Consider the following 24158-nt stretch of genomic DNA (forward strand, 5'->3'; position numbering starts at 1 on the left):
AATCAGCATAATATCTGATCGGACCGGCCATAGTAAAATGCTTCGTGTGAGGCCTATTGCTTTTTATGAATCTCCTGTAACTCGCTTAGGGCGCGTGTTATTATAAAAGTTTTTATACTGTTAAAAGTCTAAGGTTTGCATGTATATTAAAAACGCTAATTTAATTTACTTACTTGTGGAGATTAGCGTAGCAGGCTAACTACCGTGAGACTTACTCATAGTGAAGTAAATCGGATATAAGAACGGCTATAATCAAGTTCACCGAGATACAGGGTGGGCCAGTGATAAAAACAATTCTAAAAATTAAAACAATCAGTAATGTTTTGTGTTTTCAAATAAACAATATATTCTGAATTTGAGTTAATTATATAAATAGAATGTTTATGTACAATAAATGATTTAAACAATAAAAACTTAATAATAATAATTAAAAACTAATATAAATCTAAAAAAGGCCCCTGTGGCATGGTTCCAAGAATGCTGGCAGCATTTCCTCGCTGTATGGCGATGCCAAGACGCTGAGCGAGGAAGCTGCCAGCCCTCTTGTCTCCGGTGGCGTCGACCAGTCTCTTTGCCAGTTGGCTGAAGAGTTCCCTTGCTCCAGGGCCCCACGGACCGAGCGTCTCGACGCCGAAGGCAATGAAGTTGTATCCGGCATCAAGACCACTATATTTGCGCTTCTTGACAACTTCGGCCGCCCTGTGTATTGTACCGTGGAGATGAGACGGGGCTAGTGTCCACGCAGGTTGCGTCCCACACCAGCACCCGACCCATTTTCCACGGTATTAGGGACATTCCATCCGGTCTCTTGCCATCATCCCGTGCGATGCCGACTGGTTCGAAATATAAATTGTACGTTTGAAACATTAAATCATCGAGATGTCGCCCGTTGCGATCGCGGCACTCTTCCAGCCTTGTCTCCTAAAGTCATCGAGTGAAACGGGTATTGAGTTGCACTTTTCCAGCTAGATTTTTAACCACTGACTGAATACACCCGCGACCTTATGATAGCCACTTTATGCAAGAAATGTGTGCTCAGGCAGTTCCTCCATCACACTGTAATAACACACACAAACCACACAAATCTACCTTTCACCATCACCACTACACTGACGCGATGTTAGATTAAACAGTCTAACATCTGGTAGCATGATGAACGGTTGTGTTGCTCTGAAGATGAGCTCTGGTTGATTTCGGAAACGGGTCAGTGTAGTGTGGTGGTAGTGATTGATGGGTTTGTGTGGGATGTGTGTTCTTACAGTGTGGAGGTAGAGGAACTGCATGAACACACATTTCTTGCATAAACATAGCTCTATCATAAGGTCGCGGATGAGCAAAGTACCTAATTGTTTCAGTTCATTGTTATGGACCTCCGCAAAGTAACGCCTGATTCAATAAATCATTGGCAGTATTAAGCTTCATCATCATCATCATCACAGCCGTAGGACGTCCACTGATGGACATAGATCTCCCCCATAGACCTCCTGTTGCTTCGGTTGGCAGCGGATTGCATCCACCGTGAACCCGCGGCTTTAACCAGGTCATCCGTCCATCTCGTTGGAGGACGTCCTGCGCTGCGCTTGCCGATCCGCGGTATTAAGCTTACCAAATTGGTTCATCAAGGACAGCCGCCGTAGCAGTTCCATGAAGGTCTGGCTGCCGACCTTGGGCACGCGGTTGAAGAACAGCAGCTCGACGCTGGCGCGTGCCGTGTTGTTCAGCTCCCAGGGCTCTGGCACCAGGGTCTCTTCCAGGAATTGGTGCTCCAGCTCTTCTTGTGTTTCCTTAGGCTGTGCCTCCAGAGTTCGCTGGGGTTTGCTGCGTTCCTGGTAGTGAAAGAGATGTAAACGTTTAGCACTCAAAGTAAATACCTATATCGTGTAAAATTGTAATAAATACTAGCTTTCCGCCCGCGACTTCGTCCGCGTTGAATAAATTTTTCACGTAAAACACAAAATAAATAATAATTCCCGCATACAAGTAGCGTATGCCCTTTTTACCAAAATCAGCCAAGCGGATTCCCCATGAAAACAAACGAACAAATAGACAAAACAATTAAATATTTTAAACTTTAGTTACTACAAGTCACATTAATGCATAATTAAACCTTAGTTTTGCAGCTCGCTTTAGTCAAATCCCTTTTCCATTTGGACTAATGTGAATAACAAAAAAAAAAAATCTTTAGTTAAAGCCACTCTGCATAAAACGAACACCTCTTGCGTCGGGAGATTGCGGCGTAACTTATCTTTATTATTCTCATTAACTGCCAGTCTATTATTATGGGAATAAATTATGAAAGGAACTTACTGCGCCTGTGTGCCTGCGGATCGCCTCGAGGGCTTCTTTGTACTCCTGCGCCGACGCGTATGCATGCTCCGTGCGGTCCGTCTGTATTCCTGAAGCAAAAAATAAAACAGTCAGAGGATGCTCACAGAAGTATTAAAGAGATAGGACGTACTTAATATTAGTTTTTACAAGCGGCTTTGCACATCTCTTCTCTCATCTCATTGTACATCTAGCAGTTGAATTGAAATTCCGTGGTTTTACTAAATTCACGTTAAAATTCCCACAAATTACATCATGGATAGTCGTCGTACTGTCGTTGCATTATTAACAACAGTGCCAAATTTCATGGGTCTATACAACAGTACAAAAAAGGAGCAGTCTAACGTCTTCATACAAACGGCTAGCACGCGAGTTATACTCGTACATACCTACGCTACGCGTCACAAATTCTCAGCATACCTCGGCAACCATCAGCCGCGAGTACACCGCGGTTACATACGGTCGGCGCGGAACTCACGTGCATTTATTACGAACCTAATTATGTCACCACAATATAAACAGTAATTGTTCGGTGTACGCATGTTTGAATTCATCTATATCGAAATCGGAATTGTCATTTTTAGATTACCAACTCAGTCGGAAAGGTAAGACTAAAAATAATATTATTTTTTCATTTTTATTTTATGTTAAGTTCTTTTTTTACATAAGTTAATTACCTATTGGTTTCGCGATGGTTAGTGATGAAGTTAAATAAAACCGTTTAAAAACATAATACGTTTTGAGGTTTATTAAAATAACGTAAAATGCATTTTTGTTAAACACTACTTGGTCCATTCCTTCGATAATTTCATAAAGCTCCTAATCCTTTTCCTTCTTTAAATTTCATGCGACATTATCAAATAGATAACTCAAGAGTGACAGTTAGTAGGTAGCCGTACCGCGCGTTTGTGTACCGAGCCGGCGTAGGTAATTATATCAAGGACGCTGCCGAGACGTTATACTGCTCCTTTTTTGTACTGTGTCTATTCCCCGCCAGTGAGATTTTAAGATTTTATTTCGATTCCGTGGAAATATCGGGATAAAAAGTAGCTTAGATATGTATTATTCCAGATGTCCAGCTATCTTCATATCATATTTTATCTAATTCCGTCCAGCCGTTTTAGCGTGAAGGAGTAAACATACCTAGGTACTCTCAAATTTCGTATTTATACATTAGTAGGATATTGTAATAGAGGTAAAGCTCTACAAATAGCGGTATGTGCCAAAAAAATAAAGCAAACTGTCCGTTTTATCAAAGATATTTATATAGCAATGGTAATTACTTTTTTATCAATAATCTATCTAATTTAATGCCTCTGTATCTCATGAATCTACCACATATCTTCATATTAAATATTTAGGAGGCACCTTAGAGATTCAAAGTCCACAAGATGTACTTATTTTTGGTCAGAGAATGATATTGATCAATTCAAAATGAAATTAGCATTAATGTATACTTAACGTAATGATTTCCTTCTACATGTATGCGCAAAAACTATGAATGATTCAATTCTATGCGTTTGACATGTCATTGAACTAGAAACTATGTCGTATTATGAAATATTATATTATCAATTTAAAACCAGTTGTGACTTCATTACAACAAAATGTAATTAAGTGGACCAGTTTTTTGGGTACTGTGATTAGTGTGATTAGATTATCACATTAATAATTCAAACATATGTACTGGTTGATCATAGTTACATTAAAATTGATTGATGACAAAAACTTTGATAAATTAGATGAAATATTCAAAAGTGGTCGGATTTTAAAGAACGATACTTATTGGTTTTCGTGTCTTTTGTAATAAAAGTGATCAGATCATGTTCAGTGAAATGTTTTCTTTTTAAACCGACTTGAAAAGAAGAAAGAGGTTATGAATTTGATTCGGTCCTTTTTTGCGGTTATTAGCTCAGAACTCTGAATGAACTGGTTTTTATTATTTTTTCGTTGGTATGGCATCCATTAGGTTGGATCCTAGGAAAATCGAGGGAGCTCCTCAAATATTGTAACGTTTAGCTGTGGTGTTTTGGATATATACGAGTATGTATATTTAATAGTAACATCTGGTGAAATGGAACTGATTAGGAACACCACAATTTGCCACCGGAGCAACTCGAGTAGATTACGTGTCTCTAAAAGTTGAATGCCGGCATGCGTTGTCGGCAATGGAAAAAGTTTTGCACCTGCTCTATTATACCTAATCCTTATTCTAATTCTACTCGGATTCCCATTTCCCTTACACTTCACAGTTACCCCGATCGACACAGCGATACTTCAGCGATGCAGCAGAGGCGATAAATTTCTCGGCCGCACGCCTGCGCATAGCACGAGGTGACCTACGGCTTGCAAAATTGTCTCTCTCAAATCGGTAATGGACGGTTTGTCGTACTCGTGATACAACTGTAGCTTATAACCGACATGTAGATTGAGGTCGGGGTATATATTATAGTCTTTTGTCTTGATTATGTTCTACTAAGCTTAAGCCTGAGACTGGCCCCGTGGAAAACTAAAAAAAAAGGCTGCCTATCTACGCTGTGGTAGGTAATTTAAAAAACCTTTCTTAGTGCACCTCTATGCTCTTTAAGAAATATGTGTGCCGAATTTAAAATCCCAAGCTAACTGTGGTCGGTCAAGTTAACCAGCCAATCAGTCAGTCAGTAATGTAGAAAAGGTTGTAGATGAAAAACAAAAAAAAACGGCCAAGAGCGTGTCGTACACGCCCAGGATAGGGTTCGGTAGCCATTACGAAAAAATCAAATAATATTTTTCTAAGGATTTCGTATTGTGTAGGTACTGAATCTTCCAAGTTTAGGTATATTTTATACCTTTGGCTGCTATTTACTCTTAAACTACTAATAATTCTCTAGCAATCTTAGCCGCTATAATTTTCCTTGTAAATTTGATATATTTACTACCATTCTGTTTTTCTTTTCAAATTTTTCCATCCAACAGTTTATATTTTAGAGGGAGGGGAGGAGACGCTCGATTTCAATGAAAATTTGCACTTTAAAGTTCAATATTTCGCAAACACATCACTGAATAGAAAAATTGTCTTAGCAACCCCCCAATGGTTTTAAAATACCTATCCAAAGATACCCCACAATATAGGGTTAGTCGACAAAAATAAATCACCCCCACTTTACGTCTATGGGAGGTACCATAAAAAAAAACTTTTTTTTATTGTATCACTTTGTCGGCGTGACTGATATGTATATTCATGTCAAATTACAGCTTTCTAGTACTAACGGTCTCTGAGCTTACCCGCAGACAGACAGACGGACAGACATGGCGAAACTACAAGGGTTCCTAGTTGACTACGGAACCCTAAAAACAACATAAAAACGCTACATCTAATAATAGGCTAGTTTCTTTGAAAAATCTGATTAAGCAGAAAATTATGGAGAAGCCAATAAAAGCGTGACGTCAGAGCCCCCCCACTCCCGAACTTTGACGCGTTTCATTTTCAGGGTTCCGGAGCCAAAATAGCAAAAACGGAACCCTTATAGTTTCGCCATATCTGTCTGTCCGTCCGTCCGCGGCTTTGCTCAGGGCTAGAAAGGTGTAATTTTGCACAATAAAAAAATAAAAAAAATTTTTTTACGGTACTTCCCATAGACGTAAAGGGGGGGTTGATTTTTTTTTTCATCCAACCCTATAGTGTGGGGTATCGTTAGATAGGTCTTTTAAAACCATTAGGGGTTTGGTACGACGATTTTTCGATTCAGCGATTTGTTTGCGAAATATTCACCTTTAAAGTGCAAATTTTCATTAAAATGGGGCTTCCCCCCCCCTCTAAAATTTAAACCGGTGGGTGGAAAAAATTCAGGATGGTAGTAAGTATATCAAACTTTTAAGGAAAACTATAACGGCTTAGTTTGCTTGAGAATTATTAGTAGTTTTACTCTTAAATAGCAGTCTAAGGTATACAATATACCTAAACTTGGAAGATTCCGTATATAATACGAAATCCCTTAGAAAAATATTACTTAATTTTTTCGTAATGGCTACGGAACCCTATTTTGGGCACGCCCAACACAATTGACAAAAGAAAAAGTACGTGTCCAATATTTTTTGATAATCTAACTAACGAACTAAATAGTTCAATTTTTTTTTTACTCAAGCATCTACCTACCCAATTATTAGCAAGTTATTTTCCTTTCGTATGTCTAGATAGTAGGTAGTTATTTCCGTCTAGACTTTGTGTAAGAATCGGTAAGAAAACAGTAATTTAACAATGGTATTCACACTTTCTAACCAACCGTGAAACGAGGTAAAAAGCGAAAACAAACACGCAATCCGAAAAAATACAAGAATAAATACTTAGTTAAAATCTTAATTGAGGAGAATCTTGGCCTCAAGTGAAACCGTAAGTGCGGAACCGGTAGTGCGCGGGCGCTGCGTTTTGAACTGGATTGTCACCGGTCACCTGCTCCGTGGAAAGCGGAGACCGCGGTGAGACCCGGACTTTCGCCAGAACAAAGCCTTTGATGATCCCCTTCGATACCGCGCACGCTTAATTGGTCGGCATTCCAATTTTGTTACAAACACTTAAATTCCTACTTAAACTCAATTGTACTTGAGGGCTTAGCATGTCGAGTACACAAGTAATTAAAATAATTCGCTTTCTTTTACTTTTATTTAGCTTTACCTATAAGTATGTAGTACAAATTAGCGACTCGATTTAAATACAAAAAAGTACCGTCAGTAAGAAGTTCAATTTATATATCCCTAAGACCGACTCACGCTTGATCGGTTTTTATTATTTGTTGATATTTGTAATGTATGTATGTATTTAAGTATGTATGTCTGTTTATTATAATAATAATAATAATAAATATCATGGGTCACTTGACACCAATTGACCTAGTCCCAAACTAAGCAAAGCTTGTACCATGTATACTAGGCAACGGATAAACATACTTATATAGATAAATACATACTTAAATACATATTAAACATCCAAGACCCGAGAACAAACATTACCCTAAAGAGATCCTGACCTAAACCTAAAACCCTAGCCTAAAACTTTTTATCACATGAATGATAAAATAGCAAATATGCACGTGCTGAAAGTAAGCATGCTCAAGTTATCTTTCGAGTCGTAGACGTAATTGTAGTGGAATGCATGTCTGTAATGGAATGGAACATATAATTAATAAACTGAGATGTGTCGAAGACGATTATTTTCAGGATATTTAAGGTATTAAAGCAATAAAATTACTCCATTATGGGGCGAAAGACCGCTTAATAGCAGCAAGAAATTGTACAAAAACCATCTGGTTACCATTAGAGCGTCCAATAAACTAATAAGCTCATTCCTAGCGTTACAGAAAGCACATAGTCATTTCGCGTGATAACGTCCGCCGAATAAAATAAATAAGACGGCGTCTTTGATATATTCATAGGTGTAATAATGATATCGATGAGAAAAAGTATGACGAATCAAGTGTAGCGGGTCTTATCCGGTCGAGCATTCTTATTGTCAGCCGGCGCGAGAGCGACGCGCGTCTCCGCCCCGACGAAATAATTGATAGATAAACGGCTCGCGCCAAATTATTTAGATGATTCCCAGTCGATAACTCCATTGATTTAAATCGACTCTATGTTGAGTGCGCTCGTTCGCTGATTAACATCGAAGATAAATGGGTATAATGGACAATGAGCGTGACCCCGGTCACCCCGACAGTTCTAAAGACTTTGATAATTCATTGAGTTGTGACACATCACAATTAGCGACAAATTACATGTTCAATTTTAACCTGGGCTTATTACGATGTGAAATTATGATGAACGTTGTGCGTGTTACTGCTAATGAAATTCATTTGCTGTTTAATGATTAAACTTAGGGGGCGCGCGCCGCAAATCTTTTCCATCAAGTCGTAGCCGCGGGTGAAGATAATTCAACAGATGAGTAAGACGCGTGAAGTTCATAATGTATAACTTACGACATTCATGGTTCGGGGATCTGAAGACCTTGTCTAAGCGTACCTAAGTGGTTTAATGTTCCTTAAAATTAAAATAATACCTACGCGCGAGCTATTCTATTTAAAGGATCTTTTATTGGTAAAATAATTATTAATAAATATCTTCTTATTGATAAATAAATATCTTAAAATGAAGATAAATATCTTCGACGAAGATCAGAGGCGGTATTGTCTAACGCACTGACTTTCGCGATCGCATTCATCATCTCTTTCTACCCTCATCGTTTATTGTGTGACAGAAAGAAGCAGTGAAAACGATTATAATTCCGACTGTGTTAGACAATAAGGCCTCATGTTTGGTCGATAATAATTAACATTAGAAACAAAAACTTACTTTTAAAGAGTAATTTAACTTGTTTTGAAATGAAAACAGTCACTCTACCTGTCATTACCATTAGATAGCGGCAACATTTAACAAGTACGTACTCGTGTAAGAGCAGGATGTTAAAAGACCACTTTTTACATTTTTAATTGAGTCCTGTCTTTCCCATAATTGGGTTCGCATTGCTCTCCACCATCAGAGAAGCTAACTAGCTCTTAAATGTAACATACACTGCTCCGTCCTACGAGAACTGCAATACCAGTTTCTAGACGATTAATTTACAGTGCTTCAGTAAATATTTACCAAGAAGGGTAATCAGGGGTTTTAATAAATCGTTTCTAGGACGTCATTATTGCGAATTACAGGGTATTATGTGTAATCAGTTATTTACACTAAACATCGTTGTAACGATATGTTACTATACACTATACATCATGATGTACCTATAAGGATTTAGTTTACTCGAAATAGTAGCAGGACGACCAGATAGCCCAGCCCATTAGAGAACCTGACTACGAATCTTGAGGTCCCGTGTTCAATCCCAGTCGGGCCAACTGATATTTGTATGAAAAACAAGAACGTTTGTTTTCGAGTCTTCGGTGTTTAATATGTAATTTAAGTATGTTAATCAATTGCCTAGTACCCTTAATGCAAGCTTTGCTTACTTTAGGCCTACGTCAATAGGAGTCAAGTGTCCCGTGATATTTATTTATTTAAAAATAACTAATGTACCTACTAGGCTTGCGGCTGTAGAGAAGATTCAAGATCGTATGGAAGAAGTCAAAGATATGCATTATTTATGCTTTCACGTTGAAGATAGTGCAGTGTCAGTGTTAGCCGCCGGGGAATAGAATTACTTTTAATAACATTCAGCGCTTCGACCGCAGTTCCTTTTAAATAATAGTGAAAGTAATTAGAAAATAATGACGAGCTTGAGATGACCAAATAATTACGTATTGGGAGACAATCTTTCTAAACGCGTTAACTTTTTATAAATTTCGAAATAAATATTATATCAATTAAGAACTTTAATGAAGTTAATCCTCCTAGTTTATTTTAATTTGGCCTGTTTAAAGCACTTACTGAATTTAAAACCAATGATAATAATTTTCCATTTAAGCATCAGCTGGCAATCTTTACCTGACATACCCGTAACTGATTCTATTTTTTCCTTGGGGCAGTAAAGAACTATTTAAACGAGACGTGCATAAAACATGCATTTACCGTCGTTCAGCTTGCACTTGCGTTATAGTGGCCTATAAATTCCTCGTGAGAACCCATTAACCTATTAACGATAATCATGGGTTAAGCATCGTCAGCCTATCTTGAAACAAAGCAATGGGGCACATGGATTTTTATTTTTGCGTGGTACATAAATTAAATAGGTAGTGCAAATTTGTGTAATTACGTTCTAAAACAAACTGCTGGTCGAGTTTTAAAGCGCTACGTCTGTTATTTATTTTAACCGATAATTTATTTGTTACATTTTTTATACAGAAATAGGCTTGCGTTTACCACAATCGCGCCTTATGGTAGTGAACATGTGGGCAAGATGTGGAGGAAAAACCAACTACCTACTTACCTATTTATTTAAAAGTTCATGTCATACATAAGATAACAATTAGCGACAACTTCTAAAACCGTAAATTTGAATGAATCTAATTTAGTTCTTTTAAAATAATAGACGTTTCTGATTAGTAGAGTTTTAATTTCAAGCAATTTATTAGTAGACAAATGAGTTACAGCAACGTCAGAGGCTTGATGCGAGAAAAATTTCCTCGGAAAGTTTTCTCTTGAAAACAAGTCAGAGACTGGTTATGTTTACATCATAACTTAGAATTTATATATTTTTGAATAACCAAAAATTTCCACGTCAAGCACAAGTGATGTAAGAGTAAATTTACAAGATTTCCCTGGAAGCGATTATTTAAAAACATGCTGGTTACGACTATGTAGGTAGGTACCAGTATGAGACCACATATGACATAATCAAATGATTTTAATTTGAAACACAACCTGAATCAAGATGACTTTAATGACGATACGCTCTTTAAAGCTAACGCATATCGGTATGGTTTTTAAAAAATAATGAAATGTAATTAATGGGCTCTGAAATTAAATTGATTAGCCGCAATTGGTACTTCCCTACTTACATGTGAAATGAGTTGGTTTTTCTTTTTATCAGCTTCGTAGTTTTATTGAACGGAATTATTTCATAAAAGTCTATACTGTACCTAACTAAGACTTAAATAATGAATATTTACCATAAGAACTCGACTTGTCTCAGTATAGACAGCTACCATACCTAATTATTCTTTTCTTTCGTTACACCTCCTACATAATAGCTACATTTTATTGTATTATTTTCTTACATTAGGTAAATTAATTAAATACAATAGTAGCTGTTGCCTGCGACTCCGTTTGCGTTCGTTTATCGCTGTCGCACGGTAAATATGAAAATTTCCGGGTTAAAAACTATTCCATGCATCCACATTGGTATTCCGGCTTGCTTTTTTTAACCCCCGACGCAAAAATAGGGGTGTTATTATAGTAGATTGTTCAACAAGGGACTAAAACAAGTTTAGTCTCGTGTTAAACACTCAACTTTGAATGCGAGGGAAAAAAACAACGTTCTGTTTAAAATTACAATATTACTTTTTATAAACGTACGCGCGACTAATGGACATCTGTTCAAAATTCAAATAGCAAAAAAATTGTTACGCGGTTTTTTATTTTCTTTTATTGTTTTTGAATCGACGCTTTCGATTTGATATAGGGTTGTCTGCATTTAATTAAAAATTGTTTAGAAAAAAGTAGGCTGTCCAGGATTTTTTTAGCAAAAACATTTCTAATATATTTTCTAATATACTAAATTTATTATAAAATACATTTCATTCTATTATCAGACCGGTGCAGATTTTTGCTAATTCGGATCTTCTACTATCCATATAAAACTTCACCTAAATTAGTACAACGGTTTAAGCGTGCGAAGACAGACAGTTACTTTCGCATTTAAAATATTAGTAAGGATAGATGGTCTAGTCGTTAACCCAGCCAATGCATTGTTCAGGTAATCAACTATATTTCAAACGGACCGCAAAACATCACTAAACAGATAATGATTGAAGGTTTGATTTATTTAAAACAATAAGCATACTTCACATTTATTTATGTTACAGGTGCAAGTATTTCACATGTAAAATACTGACGCTAGTTTCAAATAAAAAGCAGTGTAGCGCCAGCGTAAGTGTTGACATTTACTTAACAGGAATCTTAAATCCAAAAGAACTAGGCACAGAGGAACTTTTAATCCATATTAGTTAGGTAGTAGGTAAAGTAGGATCATTTTCCTACGAGGAAGACTTCTTATTTTTGGAACGTCTGTAAAATGTGACATTTTAGTGGAAATAATCGTGCAAAAACGCATAATTGTATTTTATACTGTAATAGGTACGCACGGAATGTTTTTGTGACAGCCGTATAAAAACTGCGTTCAAGAAGTGCTCTTGGTAACGACATTTTAATGATCTAATATTTTTTAAGGATGGCAAGGTTATCGTGCGATCTTAGAGATTCGTTTACCGCAATCGGAACAATTTGCACTTGACCATTGTCACGGATTTTATTAATTTAATAATATTTTTCTCACATAGGTGTAGTTATTCAGTTGTTTTGCATCACATTTACATCACAATAACAACGACTTCGCTGAATGAACTAGATTTAATTCAGAACTAGCTGTTGCCCACGCACGACTCCATCCGCATAGAATTCTTTTATCGCTATCCCGCGTGAACTATGCTATTTTCCGGGATAAAAACTATCCAATGTTTTTCCCTGGGATTCAAACTATCTGTATACCGAATTTCATCTTAATCTGTTCAGCGGTTAAGACGTAAAAAAGTAACAAACATACAAAAAAAAAGAGACTTACAAACTTGCGCAACTTGTGTTAGTGGAATACTTTAGGTATATGTATATTATTTAAATTGGTACGAGAATGCAACGCCATTTTCGTCCATTAACAGGTACATTTGGAATGCACAGAACCGCTGCAAGTTCGCTAGGTTAACCGATAACAAGGGACAGGCTAACGAGGTACAAGTGGTACTAAGGGCTGCCTCCACTGGTACAGCCCATACACGAACAAGCATTAGGGTTATAAAGCACCCATTTACTGCGAACAAGCTCTACCATTACCGGGTCATTGTTCAAGGGTTTCAACCGTCTCATTTTTGTGGATACTTTTATATAAAATGGCCAACGATTCTGATACTTACCCCCTTATTCATAAACGACAATCAAACCTATTTTAGTTAAAATGCCGCTAAAATTCGTTTGTCCTTATCTGTCACTTCGACATTTGCATTTGTTAGAAAGGGACAAAGCATTTGTTAGTTAACATAGGCTTGTTAAGTTTTATGAATAAGGGGGTTAGTTTTTTAGTTATCTGGTAGAAATACACGAACTCTAACAAATAATCGAAAACGACATCAAAATCTACAGCCCAAAAAAATGTTACCAGGAAAATGAGCCGGTTGAAACGCTCAAATAATGGTCCACCTCCCGCCTGACCTTTGATATTGTCAAGTAGTGTGTGGGTATGCCTCAAGTAGGAAAGTTATTTTGATTCTAGCAACACCTAGTTTTTTTGCTAACATACGCCTTTCTGGCGCTAAGCTCTTCCCTTTCTTTTTTAGAGTTCCCTAGCCAAAATGGCAAAAACGGAACCCTTATAGTTTCGCCATGTCTGTCTGTCTGTCCGTCCGCGGCTTTACTCAGGGACTGTCAATGCTAGAAAGCTGTAATTTTGCACGAATATATATTTTCTTGAGAATTATTATTGTTTAAGAGTAAATAGCAGCCTAAGGTATAAAATATACCTAAACTTGGAAGATTACGTACAAAATACGAAATCCTTAGAAAAAAATTTCGTAATGTATACGGAACCCTATCTCGGGCGTGTCCGACACGCTCTTGGCCGACACCGTTTTTTACAATGCTCGTCGCCATGGTCAGATGCAATTTTAACACAACACATCCTATAAGTCTTTATTTACTTACTACGAACGAATTTATACAAACGAATATTATTATACAATGAAATTATACTGTTTTGTTTCTCGCCCTGTGCCTCTCTTCGTTCATATTTCAATTCCACAAAGTCTAAGAGTATCTTGCTGAATATTAAACGTCGGTCTAGCACCTATTAAATTTTAGTGAACAGCTTATAATTTAAGTTTGTGAAGACTTCCTAGAAAGGCTCACAAGACGACACTTGTCTATAAGGAAGAAAGGTTAAGTAACAATTAATTAGCTGCTTACACTCTAGTCCAGGGTTTCTCAAACTTATTAGTCCACGTACCCCTGTTAAAGTTCTAGATGACAGCGAACCCCTACCTCCCCCCACCCCCAAAGTAAGTAATAAAATTGACTGTTGGAGAAACTAAGTTTATTTTTATTTCAAACATCATCATAATATGGTGTATATTATTATTATTTATTTCAATAAAGGGTAACAAATATAGGTAAGAATCATCTTGCCAACGAAAATACAAACTGAAAAAATACAAAAAGGCTGCAAAAAACAATCTTAATCATCTTGCCAGTCTTGCAGCCAGCATCACGTAAACCTTGTCGCGAACCCCCTACCATCGAATAGCGAACCCATAGGGGTTCGCGTACCCCACTTTGAGAAACCCTGCTCTAGTCTCTGCGGCATTTCTCAAACGTTGATGAAATGACGCTTATTTTATATCGTGCATCGTCCAGGTTAATATAATTTTCTCTCCGCATTAAAATGGATAGCGTTGGCTTTAAAAAGCAAAAAAAACGACTTCCGAGAATGATCTGCGAGTCAGCACGTACCTACTGTGAAACAGTGTAGCGGCAAGAAATTTCACGGGAGTGCTCTATGCTATGCTATGGTAATGACATTTAGAGGCGTGACTGGTCGCAGCAGAGTACCGTACGGCCACTGGTACGCCGTAATGCTCACAGGTAAATCTGGCATCCGATACACGTTTTTATTGCGAATAATTTGTTATGGCTTCATCTTAAGCAGAGATAAGTAATTTCAATATTTATGTATATCCGCGCTGAAAGATACAGAGTCGATTTTAGTGGTCAATATCGGCTTGCAAAAATGTTGATATGTATATACCTAGTCTAATGCATAGTGCATTGTTTGTCATAACTGTTTTTTCTCTTTTTTCAGAATGGTTCAAAAAAATTACGGTTTCGGCGGGTAAAAAATTATGACCTACAAAAATTCGAGCAAACATAACATTATGACTTGTGAAAATCATGCGACTAGATACGCACCGCGGTTCTAAAAGTCTTATTCAAAATTGTCCAATATGGAGCGCCCGAGCGGTCTTGTCTCAAGTCATCACAATGGTCGGGAACGTAGTCTCGAGGTTTCCGGGTCCCGGGACAGCCGGCAACTCCGGGCGACGGTCAACGACCGCTCTCTGAATATACAATGGGAAGGACTACATCTGTCTAACATGTTCAGCACACTCCTCGGATGTTGACGTAAGCTTTGAAGCGGATCAAACAAGTACCTATGCCTCAAACCAATAAGTGCATATAGAAGGATATATAGGATGATATGATGCAGACAGAACGTTTGGTGACGGTTATCATTTTAAATGCATGTTTTTATTACATTTAGTTCCGCTTGTAATAAAATTCATAGCACAATGATGTCATCTTCAAACGAAGCTGACAGATTAAACTTTCACCGCCTCACTAAATTAAGCAATTCATTGTGTGTTATACTGCAGTCCATATATCACACGTAATAACCTGTGATCTGCTATAATATAAATATTATGCAGACGCTTTCTGATCTTAAATGAAACGTGTTCTAGTCACAACATCGTATTTTAATGTTCTTTATGTTTCGCTCCGACAATGTTGTCCGTTCTCTTAGAAAGTAATTGCTCTATTTCCGAGCTTTCCTTTGGTGCACAAGGTTTTATTTATTTTATAGGAGATTAGACGCTCAATTACCTACTGTAAACACAAAAGTCGAGCCAGTGCCCAGTGCGGCATCGAAGCTGCCTCAATGGCCCTTCGTAAAACCACTGAGTATTGTTCAATGCGATTTATACCGGATATGGCATGTGAAAAAATAACATAGTATCCTCGTTAGTGTCTCATTAAAGAACCCCGTGTGATCTTACCAAACAATAACATTGACAATGACAAAAACTAACACAACCTTCGTTAAGGATTTAATAAAGGCCTGCACCGTAAAATTTCAATGGCACTCGCGAAGCAAATTAAGGAATGACACAATGAAGATTCACTTCTCTTCCTCGTTATCTCAATTTACGGTGACCTTGTTGTAATAGGTTTCAGAATTATGAATTAAGAACATCGTGACAAAGTTATTTGTCGGGATCGTGTTGGCTTTTAGCTCTATGGTGAACTTGAAGCGCGGTTAAAGGCCGGCCGCGGGCGCAGAATGAAGCGATACAATATGGCTATTTCTCGGCCCATTGTTTGTTTCTCCTTTTGTAAGATACCTCAGAATAATGCGGATACTGGCAGAAGACATAGTTTATAGCTTAGTAGAGCGCGAGGTCAACGCTTTACAGGTTCATTTCCTTTGCAGTGAGATAAGAATGTTGAACTGCCATGCCAATTATACATTGCGAGTTTCTGATCCACTACATATTACAAATACCAATAAATAAAATATATAATAAGATGTTATGATAAACTAAGTCTTGTTATGATTACCTTCATATTCTTTTGCCCGCTTAAGTTCAACTGTCTTTATTTGTGTCGGTGTTTATGCGTGCATAAAAACATATAAATAAAGCCTCTAATTTGTAAGTTTTCGTACTTGAAAGGGTAAAAAGGGAGGGATTCTATTCTATACCCCTTCGGGCCCTTCATTGTTTGTCTGTTAGTTCTACTTATTGCTTTAGAAGTTTTCTCAACTAAGAGATTACCATATCGACGGGTCTTTGATTCACTAATAAGTAATAAATACTCATCATCCTAAAGTAGATATATTCCAATTTCATAAAATTTCATATACGAGGTTGAGTCAATGACCCATCGATATACTGGACACGGATTATGGTTTAACAGATTTATGCTCAAGGCGTTGTGTATCGAGCTACAAGTATATTCCATAATGCACCAGGACAATAAATCCTAATCTCGGACTTGCCCGTGTCGTAACGGGACCGACGCTATGGAGGCACGGGTATGAGGTTGCTCCATTTACCGCAAACATATTACTACCTAAATTGAATATTTACTTTAGATAAATTTAAGTCAATTTCTATATTATTGAGTAATACTAAACCGGAAAAATCTTCAGCAATTTTTAACAAGTTCTTATTTTAATACAATTTTATATGTATGTTCCGGTCAAGTCTTGCAATGATTGCAATTGATCCGACACAGTTTTTTTCATTTTTAAATGTCATTTGTACATACAATTTCGATTTCAAGATTTGGACCCCTGGGCAATTTGGTACTGTTGATAGAGTGACCGTGGTTGTTGGTTTTGCATTGGTAGCGAACCTTCATGACAACTTTCTTGACAAAAATAACGTAGTGGTTTCCCCTACCCTGCTTCCACGTCACAGCGATAGAGTTGGAACTTTGTAGTTGGCAATAGCCCAGAGGGCCTACTCTGAAATTCGAAAATCAATGTTCGTATCGTACCATCCCTCTCACTCTCTTATTAAATAGTATACGTCTCAGAGAGACAGAACGACACGAACTTGATTTTCGAATTTCGTAGTAGCCCCGCTGCTGCCTGCTGCCCATTCTCGTTAGGACCCTTAGTCAACTTTTACGACACCCACGGAAAGGCGATAGGTTCATCCTAATTTAAATAACTATATACAGTCAAGTTCGTTCATGCCAGCCTTTGTCACTAATTTGAAACATTACTAACGATCCCAATATTTTTGTTTGCCACGACAAAGTACTAAGTTAAGTAAGTATTTAATTGAATATTGTTGTTATTATTTAAATTATCAGGCAGGTAGTTGGAAGCAACTGATAGGTGTTCCTTGGTCAAGTATCTTTTGTACTGCAATATAAATAAATATAATGTCTAATTTATATTTATTTAAGTTTTTATTTACGATTTTGTTATTGTGAATAAATTATTCTAAAAAAAATAAAAATTACGCAATTTTTCACCCGTAAAAGGTTTAAGTAATTCACAATTCAATATTATTCAATATTATTTTATTTTAGTATTTCATTCAATTTATTTTTTCCTTTACATAGGATCTTGTAACATTGACTTAACAATTTTCCGAACATTTCACGCATGGTCTACAGACGTATATTAACGTAACGACCAGCATTATGCAATCCAATGATGGATAATCATCACAAAAAGGGGTAATTTACCACCAGACCGTATGGCACGTTTCTCGGCGAACCAACAATCAGCAGCATAATTGCTGGTCTACTGTGATAAGTGTGGGCTATAAAATAATTCGTTAACTGTGTTACTGTACTAAATAACTAATATTTGTCTGATACTCATGTAGGTACAGTCAGCCACAGATGAAGACTAAAAAATGCTGTAATGTCCTTGACAACAGAGTCGCAATACATAAAAAGGTATATAAATAACAGACAACGGTCATTGAAATACAGAAGCAAATTAGAGGATAGAAAAGAGATTAAATGAACAAGTATGATAGCCAGGAAGCGTGTAGATCATTAGGTCACAATGAGTGCATCATCATTAACTCAACAATCGATGCTTTTCCATCTGCTGCTGCCTGTACACTTCATTGCTCTTGGCATATCATATTTCAAATTGAACTTCGATTGGTAACTGTAATCTTTAATGGCTGTATATTACTCCGATTTCCTTACTCAGCGTTGTGTTCTCGTGGTATAAACGTAAATAGAGCATTTTCCAATCCACGGATTCCAAACAGTGCAATCGAGATCGCTCAATAAGGAAGCGGCGGTTTTGGTACGTGGTGAGCGGCTGCGGTCGCGACCGTTCGGGAACACGACGCACCTTATTAGCACACCGCCTCTGATTGCATAGCAGTAACAATAATTAAGCGCAAACCGCAGTTTTACTACAAATCTGTTGGTACACCGTCTTTTGCTTGATTTCCGTTAACTTCGGCAGACGGCGCAGTTCATTGATAGAAATTACCTGGTGATTCACTTTAAGGCCAAATTTTTTTTCCATTTTTTTCGTACATATAATAACTTCACAATCATTGTTAAAGGTCAAATTACAAAATTTACAAACTTGACATTGACGTGACATATAAGAGACACATCATAAAAACTCAGTTTAAAACCTTCTTGTGATAAATGTGTGTGAATTAATAGTAGATTATTGTCGTGGCCTGGAAGTAGGCAATTGCTGGCTGAGTATGAGTATTAAACGGACGAGCTTGCGAGTCTGTTTAACTAATACGAAGCCAGCAATTGCTATTCCAGCCGAGACTAATATAAAGTTTTTCTCAAAAATGGTGAATAATTCTGAAATAGAATAAACTTTTTCTCAAAATATATTATAAAATTTAATTTTATTCCAATATTTTTCTTATGCTTCCCGCCTTTTTTCATTAAAAATAAACTGCAGGTGTATTTTTCCACCGAAAACACCACAAGCTATTTCAGACCCAATAGAAAAAGTCCGGAGTTCCAACAAAATATCTGATACTGGCCATTAGACTTGGCTGTATACGACTTGTGCCAACATTTCCATGGCCTTTTTAACTTAAAAAAATGTGACTGATTGCAGGCGCGCTAATTCATTGTCGAGCTAGCGCGCCTGCAATCTTTTTAACTTTTTAATTTTTCGCTGACCATAAACTATGCACTTCACCTTCTGATATGTAAAGAATAATGTCAACTTTTACGGACATTTTTGAGAAAAAACGCTTTATGGACATTAAAAAACGTCATAAATTAAACCTTTACACTGTTTACTGTGCATAATTAATTATGTTAATTCTTCATTATCTTTTAAACAGTAACAGTTAGGCCACTAGTATCTTCGAGAAATTAACTTCCTTTGACCTGTTGAATGTTCTCTTAAAGTTAACGGAAATCAAAAACAACAAGCTGTATTAATGACCGGCCACACCGTAGCTCCAAATTTATATGCTGCCCTGCGTAACTTGAGCTCGTCAAAAACGCGTAAAATTATGTGACGTGATCACACAGGCGTCAAAAGCGCGATACAATAAACCCGTCACTGCGTTCGCTTCAACACGATCGCTGTATGGTCGATTTCACGTAAAAAACGGTCTGGTGGTAAAATATGAACGCATTTCCCAGGGCTTGAGATAAAAAGTAAACGACAATAAAAGTCAGTGAACGGTATCACAGTGATTCAGTGAACTCGGATGCCATGTACCCCGGCAGTGAAAGTTGGACCCGATCCAGATGCGTCAGGCTTATCGGGTTAGGTGTACGCGCTTATGGTGATATCGAAAGCAGGAATACATTTAACACTATTTACCCGTGTGTCTAACAAGAATAGTTCTAAGAAAGTTTTCAGATATACCTAAGGTTTCCAGGCTTTTACATATTATATAAATTTCAGGCTTTAATAAAAGTAGGGTATGAACATAGCGTTATACGAATTGGTTGAAGAAATAAATTCAAACTAAGACTACGCAATTTTCTGGGGGAAAAAATTCAAACCATATCTATTTACATCCTTATCTATATGTAATGATTTATTACAATCGGATCGGAATATGCGCATGAACTGATGTAAACTCCAATTCAATAGAATCTGACAATCCTGTAGACACTTCCAGCCTACTAATATAAACACCGAGCTGCCTAAGGCTTTGTGATGTGACTATTATTCTTTTGCAACAACAGGGACATAATATATAATCAAGTGTGCCCACGATAGGGTGTCTTAAATATGTAAAAAATTGACAGATTCTATTGAATTGTACTTTAGTGAATAATGACTTGCCATCATATTTTGTCGGAAAAGTAAAGCAAGATAAAAACGAACTTATCCAAGAAAATACGATGGAAAAACATTATTCAATAGATCTGTACAATCCTACAATCTCCTTCGTTACGTTTAGAGACCCCCCACACTAGTGTCTTTTGAGTGTCGTCGTCGTGCCAACGTCCGCGCAGGGGTATCTTGGAGAAATGGAATTTTAACCGAGTATTCTTCACGCAACATACATGAAGATCAATCTCTAAGCATACTGTGAGCAGGATACCTTATTTTTGGACTTTTGTTCAAGAATTTAATTGTCTACATTTATCTAGTCACGGCTTATAAATTTCGCAATTGTGGTATGAATCTAAATAATCTGATCATCTGCCTCTTACAATAATTAAAAAAAATTAACGACCAACGCGCATGTATGATTTTAATGATAAATCAGATTCAGATCTAAAACTATTCATTTTACTTGTTTTTCCCATTACCTACTTATTAAGTACCTACTTATTTAAGTTGATTTCTCACAGCTAAAACCAATTTCTAACCAATGTTTTTTTCTCCTCGTTGAATAATATCGTTAATTTTCAAGTTTGGTTTCTGCATAGTACATCATGCCACATCTTTCTAAAAGACTACTGCGACTGACTGATTAGCGGACAACACAAAGCCTATATAGTATATAAGCTAAAGACATTAAATTTGGCAGACTTATTCCGAAATAAGTTTTTGGTAAAAATTTCATGTTTAATACAAGCTTTTTTGCTGACTGTACTTTTTGTCGACTTTACTTGTATTCTCACCCAAAATACATTTGCATACCAAATTTCAAGTCGATGCCATTAAGCGTTGAAGAGTTCCGTCCTGCGGCGACGATCCTGGACAGACTACCAGGATGTCACTACCAAATTATTGTATTGTCACCCAATTTACATAAGTATGCCAAATTTCAAGTCAATCCGACTACTGGATGTTGGTCGAATTTAACTTGCAGGATTTGACTACAGACACACAGACAATGGGACAGGTGAAACAAATAAAAGCTTGTACGTAATAAGGGGCACCAGAATAAATAAGGGCCTCCACGAGGGCAAAGCTGCGGATATAACCTGATGGGTTAAGCTAAGTTAAGAGTCAATACTCACTGTCGGTGAGGTGGTTAAAGGCGGTGACGTCGTCATTGAGACGGCCCTCCATGCGCCGGAGTTTGGTGCTGAGGTCCCGCGTGTGCAGGAACAGGAACAGCGTGCAGGAGACGGCCACTAGTGCCACCAGCTGGCTGGTGCTGCAAGAAACGAGCTAATGTCAGATGTGTGCACGAATGGATGATAGCTTGTATAAGATTAGGAGGTTTGGTTTTTCAACATGGCTGACGGTAGAAACATTTCGACGGGGGTCTGATTCAACCTCATATGATGTACCATATGAATGTTTCGATTTTCGAATAACCATTTTAGATACATATCTTAAGGTACCTAGATAGATTTTCCAATTTCATAAAATTTCATATACGATATGATAAAAAATTCTAATTTAATAATTTCATATATAACTAGGTAACTACTACAAACTCCTAAAATGTACTAAAGCCAAATCGTTATAAAATATTCTTCTCTTCTCGTATAGTTATCGTTAGTAGAAAGTCTAGGTCAGTAATTATGGATCATAGTGCAAATTCATCTCTCAGGTACCTTCCTACTGCGAGAGCGGTATAAAAGTTGGTCAACAAGATCACTTTCGGTTACTCATACTTGTAATAAGACTATTACAATCTATATTAATGATTTATACGTCTTTAATTATCTAAGTATGGTGTACATTGTAATCTAAACAGTCCTCAGCCTCAAACGCTAACTTGTGCTAAGACACCCTATCGAATGCAACTGGTGATACTGGGGCGGCGCAACCAACAATAATTAGGCACACTAATGGTGATAAATAGATTTTGTAAGCGAATACTAAACTAATAGAATAAACACATTGTCAGTAAATATTTAAAACTCTTTTAAAAGAGGTCGAGTGATAATTTAACGTACGTCGCGCGTCGATGCCCCAACATAGGTACCCACTTTCTATGCAACTATTATGAAAAAGTTGATACATAAGTTAGGGAACCAACCGTACATTACAATCCTAATCATTAGTTTACAAAAACCTGTTACGCTGTTTCTTTGCTTAAAAGTTTTATTAACTAACCGGGTAAAATAACTTAAACATGACTCTATTTTCATCTTTCTGGAACTCGATTAGATTAAAATTAAAATGCTATTGAAATAAACATGATGGTAAGGAGTGTGCGAGGAGTTCTAACTCATTTTCAAATTGAATTGGAATCTATCAATACTTTGCCGCCTTACAACACTGATAAAGTTACTATTTTTTTTTTACTTGTGATATTAACTTGTTATTTAATGCGGCTGGTTATTTAGAGAAGTGGCGCCGGCGCATTCTACGTGCCTCAATTACACGTACGCATTAATAAGAAAATCACGGGCAAGGAAATACATTAATCATAATTGCATATCATTCGCCATAGTGCATATTCCTTAGTTAAATTTAAGCTGATCTAGACACACACGTACAATAAAACTTTATGGTCGTGTAATTCATAACATATACGTAATAATATGACTGCGTAAAAATTCCTACCTCAAATAAAAAAAGTTACTTTTTCCATTCTTAGAAGACCGTGCACTCAGAGAAACGTGTACCTACCAAAAAGAAAACCACCTTGATTTTGTGTATAATTTGGGGTTAGTCACTCGTCCATAATGCGTACTTAGAGCATCAAAGTATCGGTTACTGGTCAGAAGTCTGTATTAAGTCATTGCGCGATCAATCAAGTTTTTATTTGCCTTAGGCCCAGAGCGGTACTTCCGATTTTTTCCCATACTTTATCATCATCATCATTATAGGAGCCAATTGTTGGTGCTAGCGTTTGTTTGCAGCGATAAACAAAACAAAATCAGACAGATAAAGTATGTCAATAACCTGAAAAATATACCATGTTTCGACCGTTGAGGAGTATTACTTAATCATAAATTCCACCAAGATTTTGATCATTATTTTGAAGGTAAGAGGTGTAGGTACCTACTTTAGAACTACTTTTTGATCGGTGGATGATTTTAATTAGGTAACGAAATAATTTCAATTATTCGTTCAATCTAATTTAAAAATATACATGTTTTGTCTATTTACTACCGGCACCTTGTTCGGTTTATTTCTTATATTGGGATTTTCCTTCTAAGGCGTGCCAGGACAGATTCGTATTAAATCAGTTGAGTTTTAGGCCAGAATCTGAGTAAGTAAGACTCTAATGCTGCCAGTTTCTATTTAATTCGGATTCTGAGTAGATTCGATTATGAGTAGGGCATTTTTGAAGTTAGCCAAGTTCCTAAGACGTCAGGTTATTCAGATCTCAAATTCCTAGCTCTTCAGATTCTCTTAATGCCGGATTCTGAGTAGGTCAGAAAATCACATATCCAGAATCTTAATATGTACATTCCGAGTACGACCGATTCGATGTTGATTGGATTCTGTTTAGTATTTATTCTGAGAAGGTCAGATAATATGTCAG

General features: G+C 37.0%; 1 protein-coding gene across 1 annotated transcript in view; it reads right to left on the reverse strand.

The window, feature by feature from the left end:
• pip (heparan sulfate 2-O-sulfotransferase pipe) overlaps window positions 1-24158 on the reverse strand; it is a 91123-nt gene that overhangs the window by 13866 nt on the left and 53099 nt on the right. Inside the window, exons 3-5 of the mRNA XM_074090979.1 lie at window positions 21727-21866; window positions 2308-2396; window positions 1607-1826 (exon numbers count right to left, since the gene is read on the reverse strand). Of these exons, the coding sequence (XP_073947080.1) occupies window positions 1607-1826; window positions 2308-2396; window positions 21727-21866 (449 nt within the window). The remainder of the gene's footprint in view (window positions 1-1606; window positions 1827-2307; window positions 2397-21726; window positions 21867-24158) is intronic.

Source organism: Choristoneura fumiferana, chromosome 8, assembly GCF_025370935.1.
Source record: "Choristoneura fumiferana chromosome 8, NRCan_CFum_1, whole genome shotgun sequence".
Lineage (NCBI taxonomy): Eukaryota > Metazoa > Arthropoda > Insecta > Lepidoptera > Tortricidae > Choristoneura > Choristoneura fumiferana.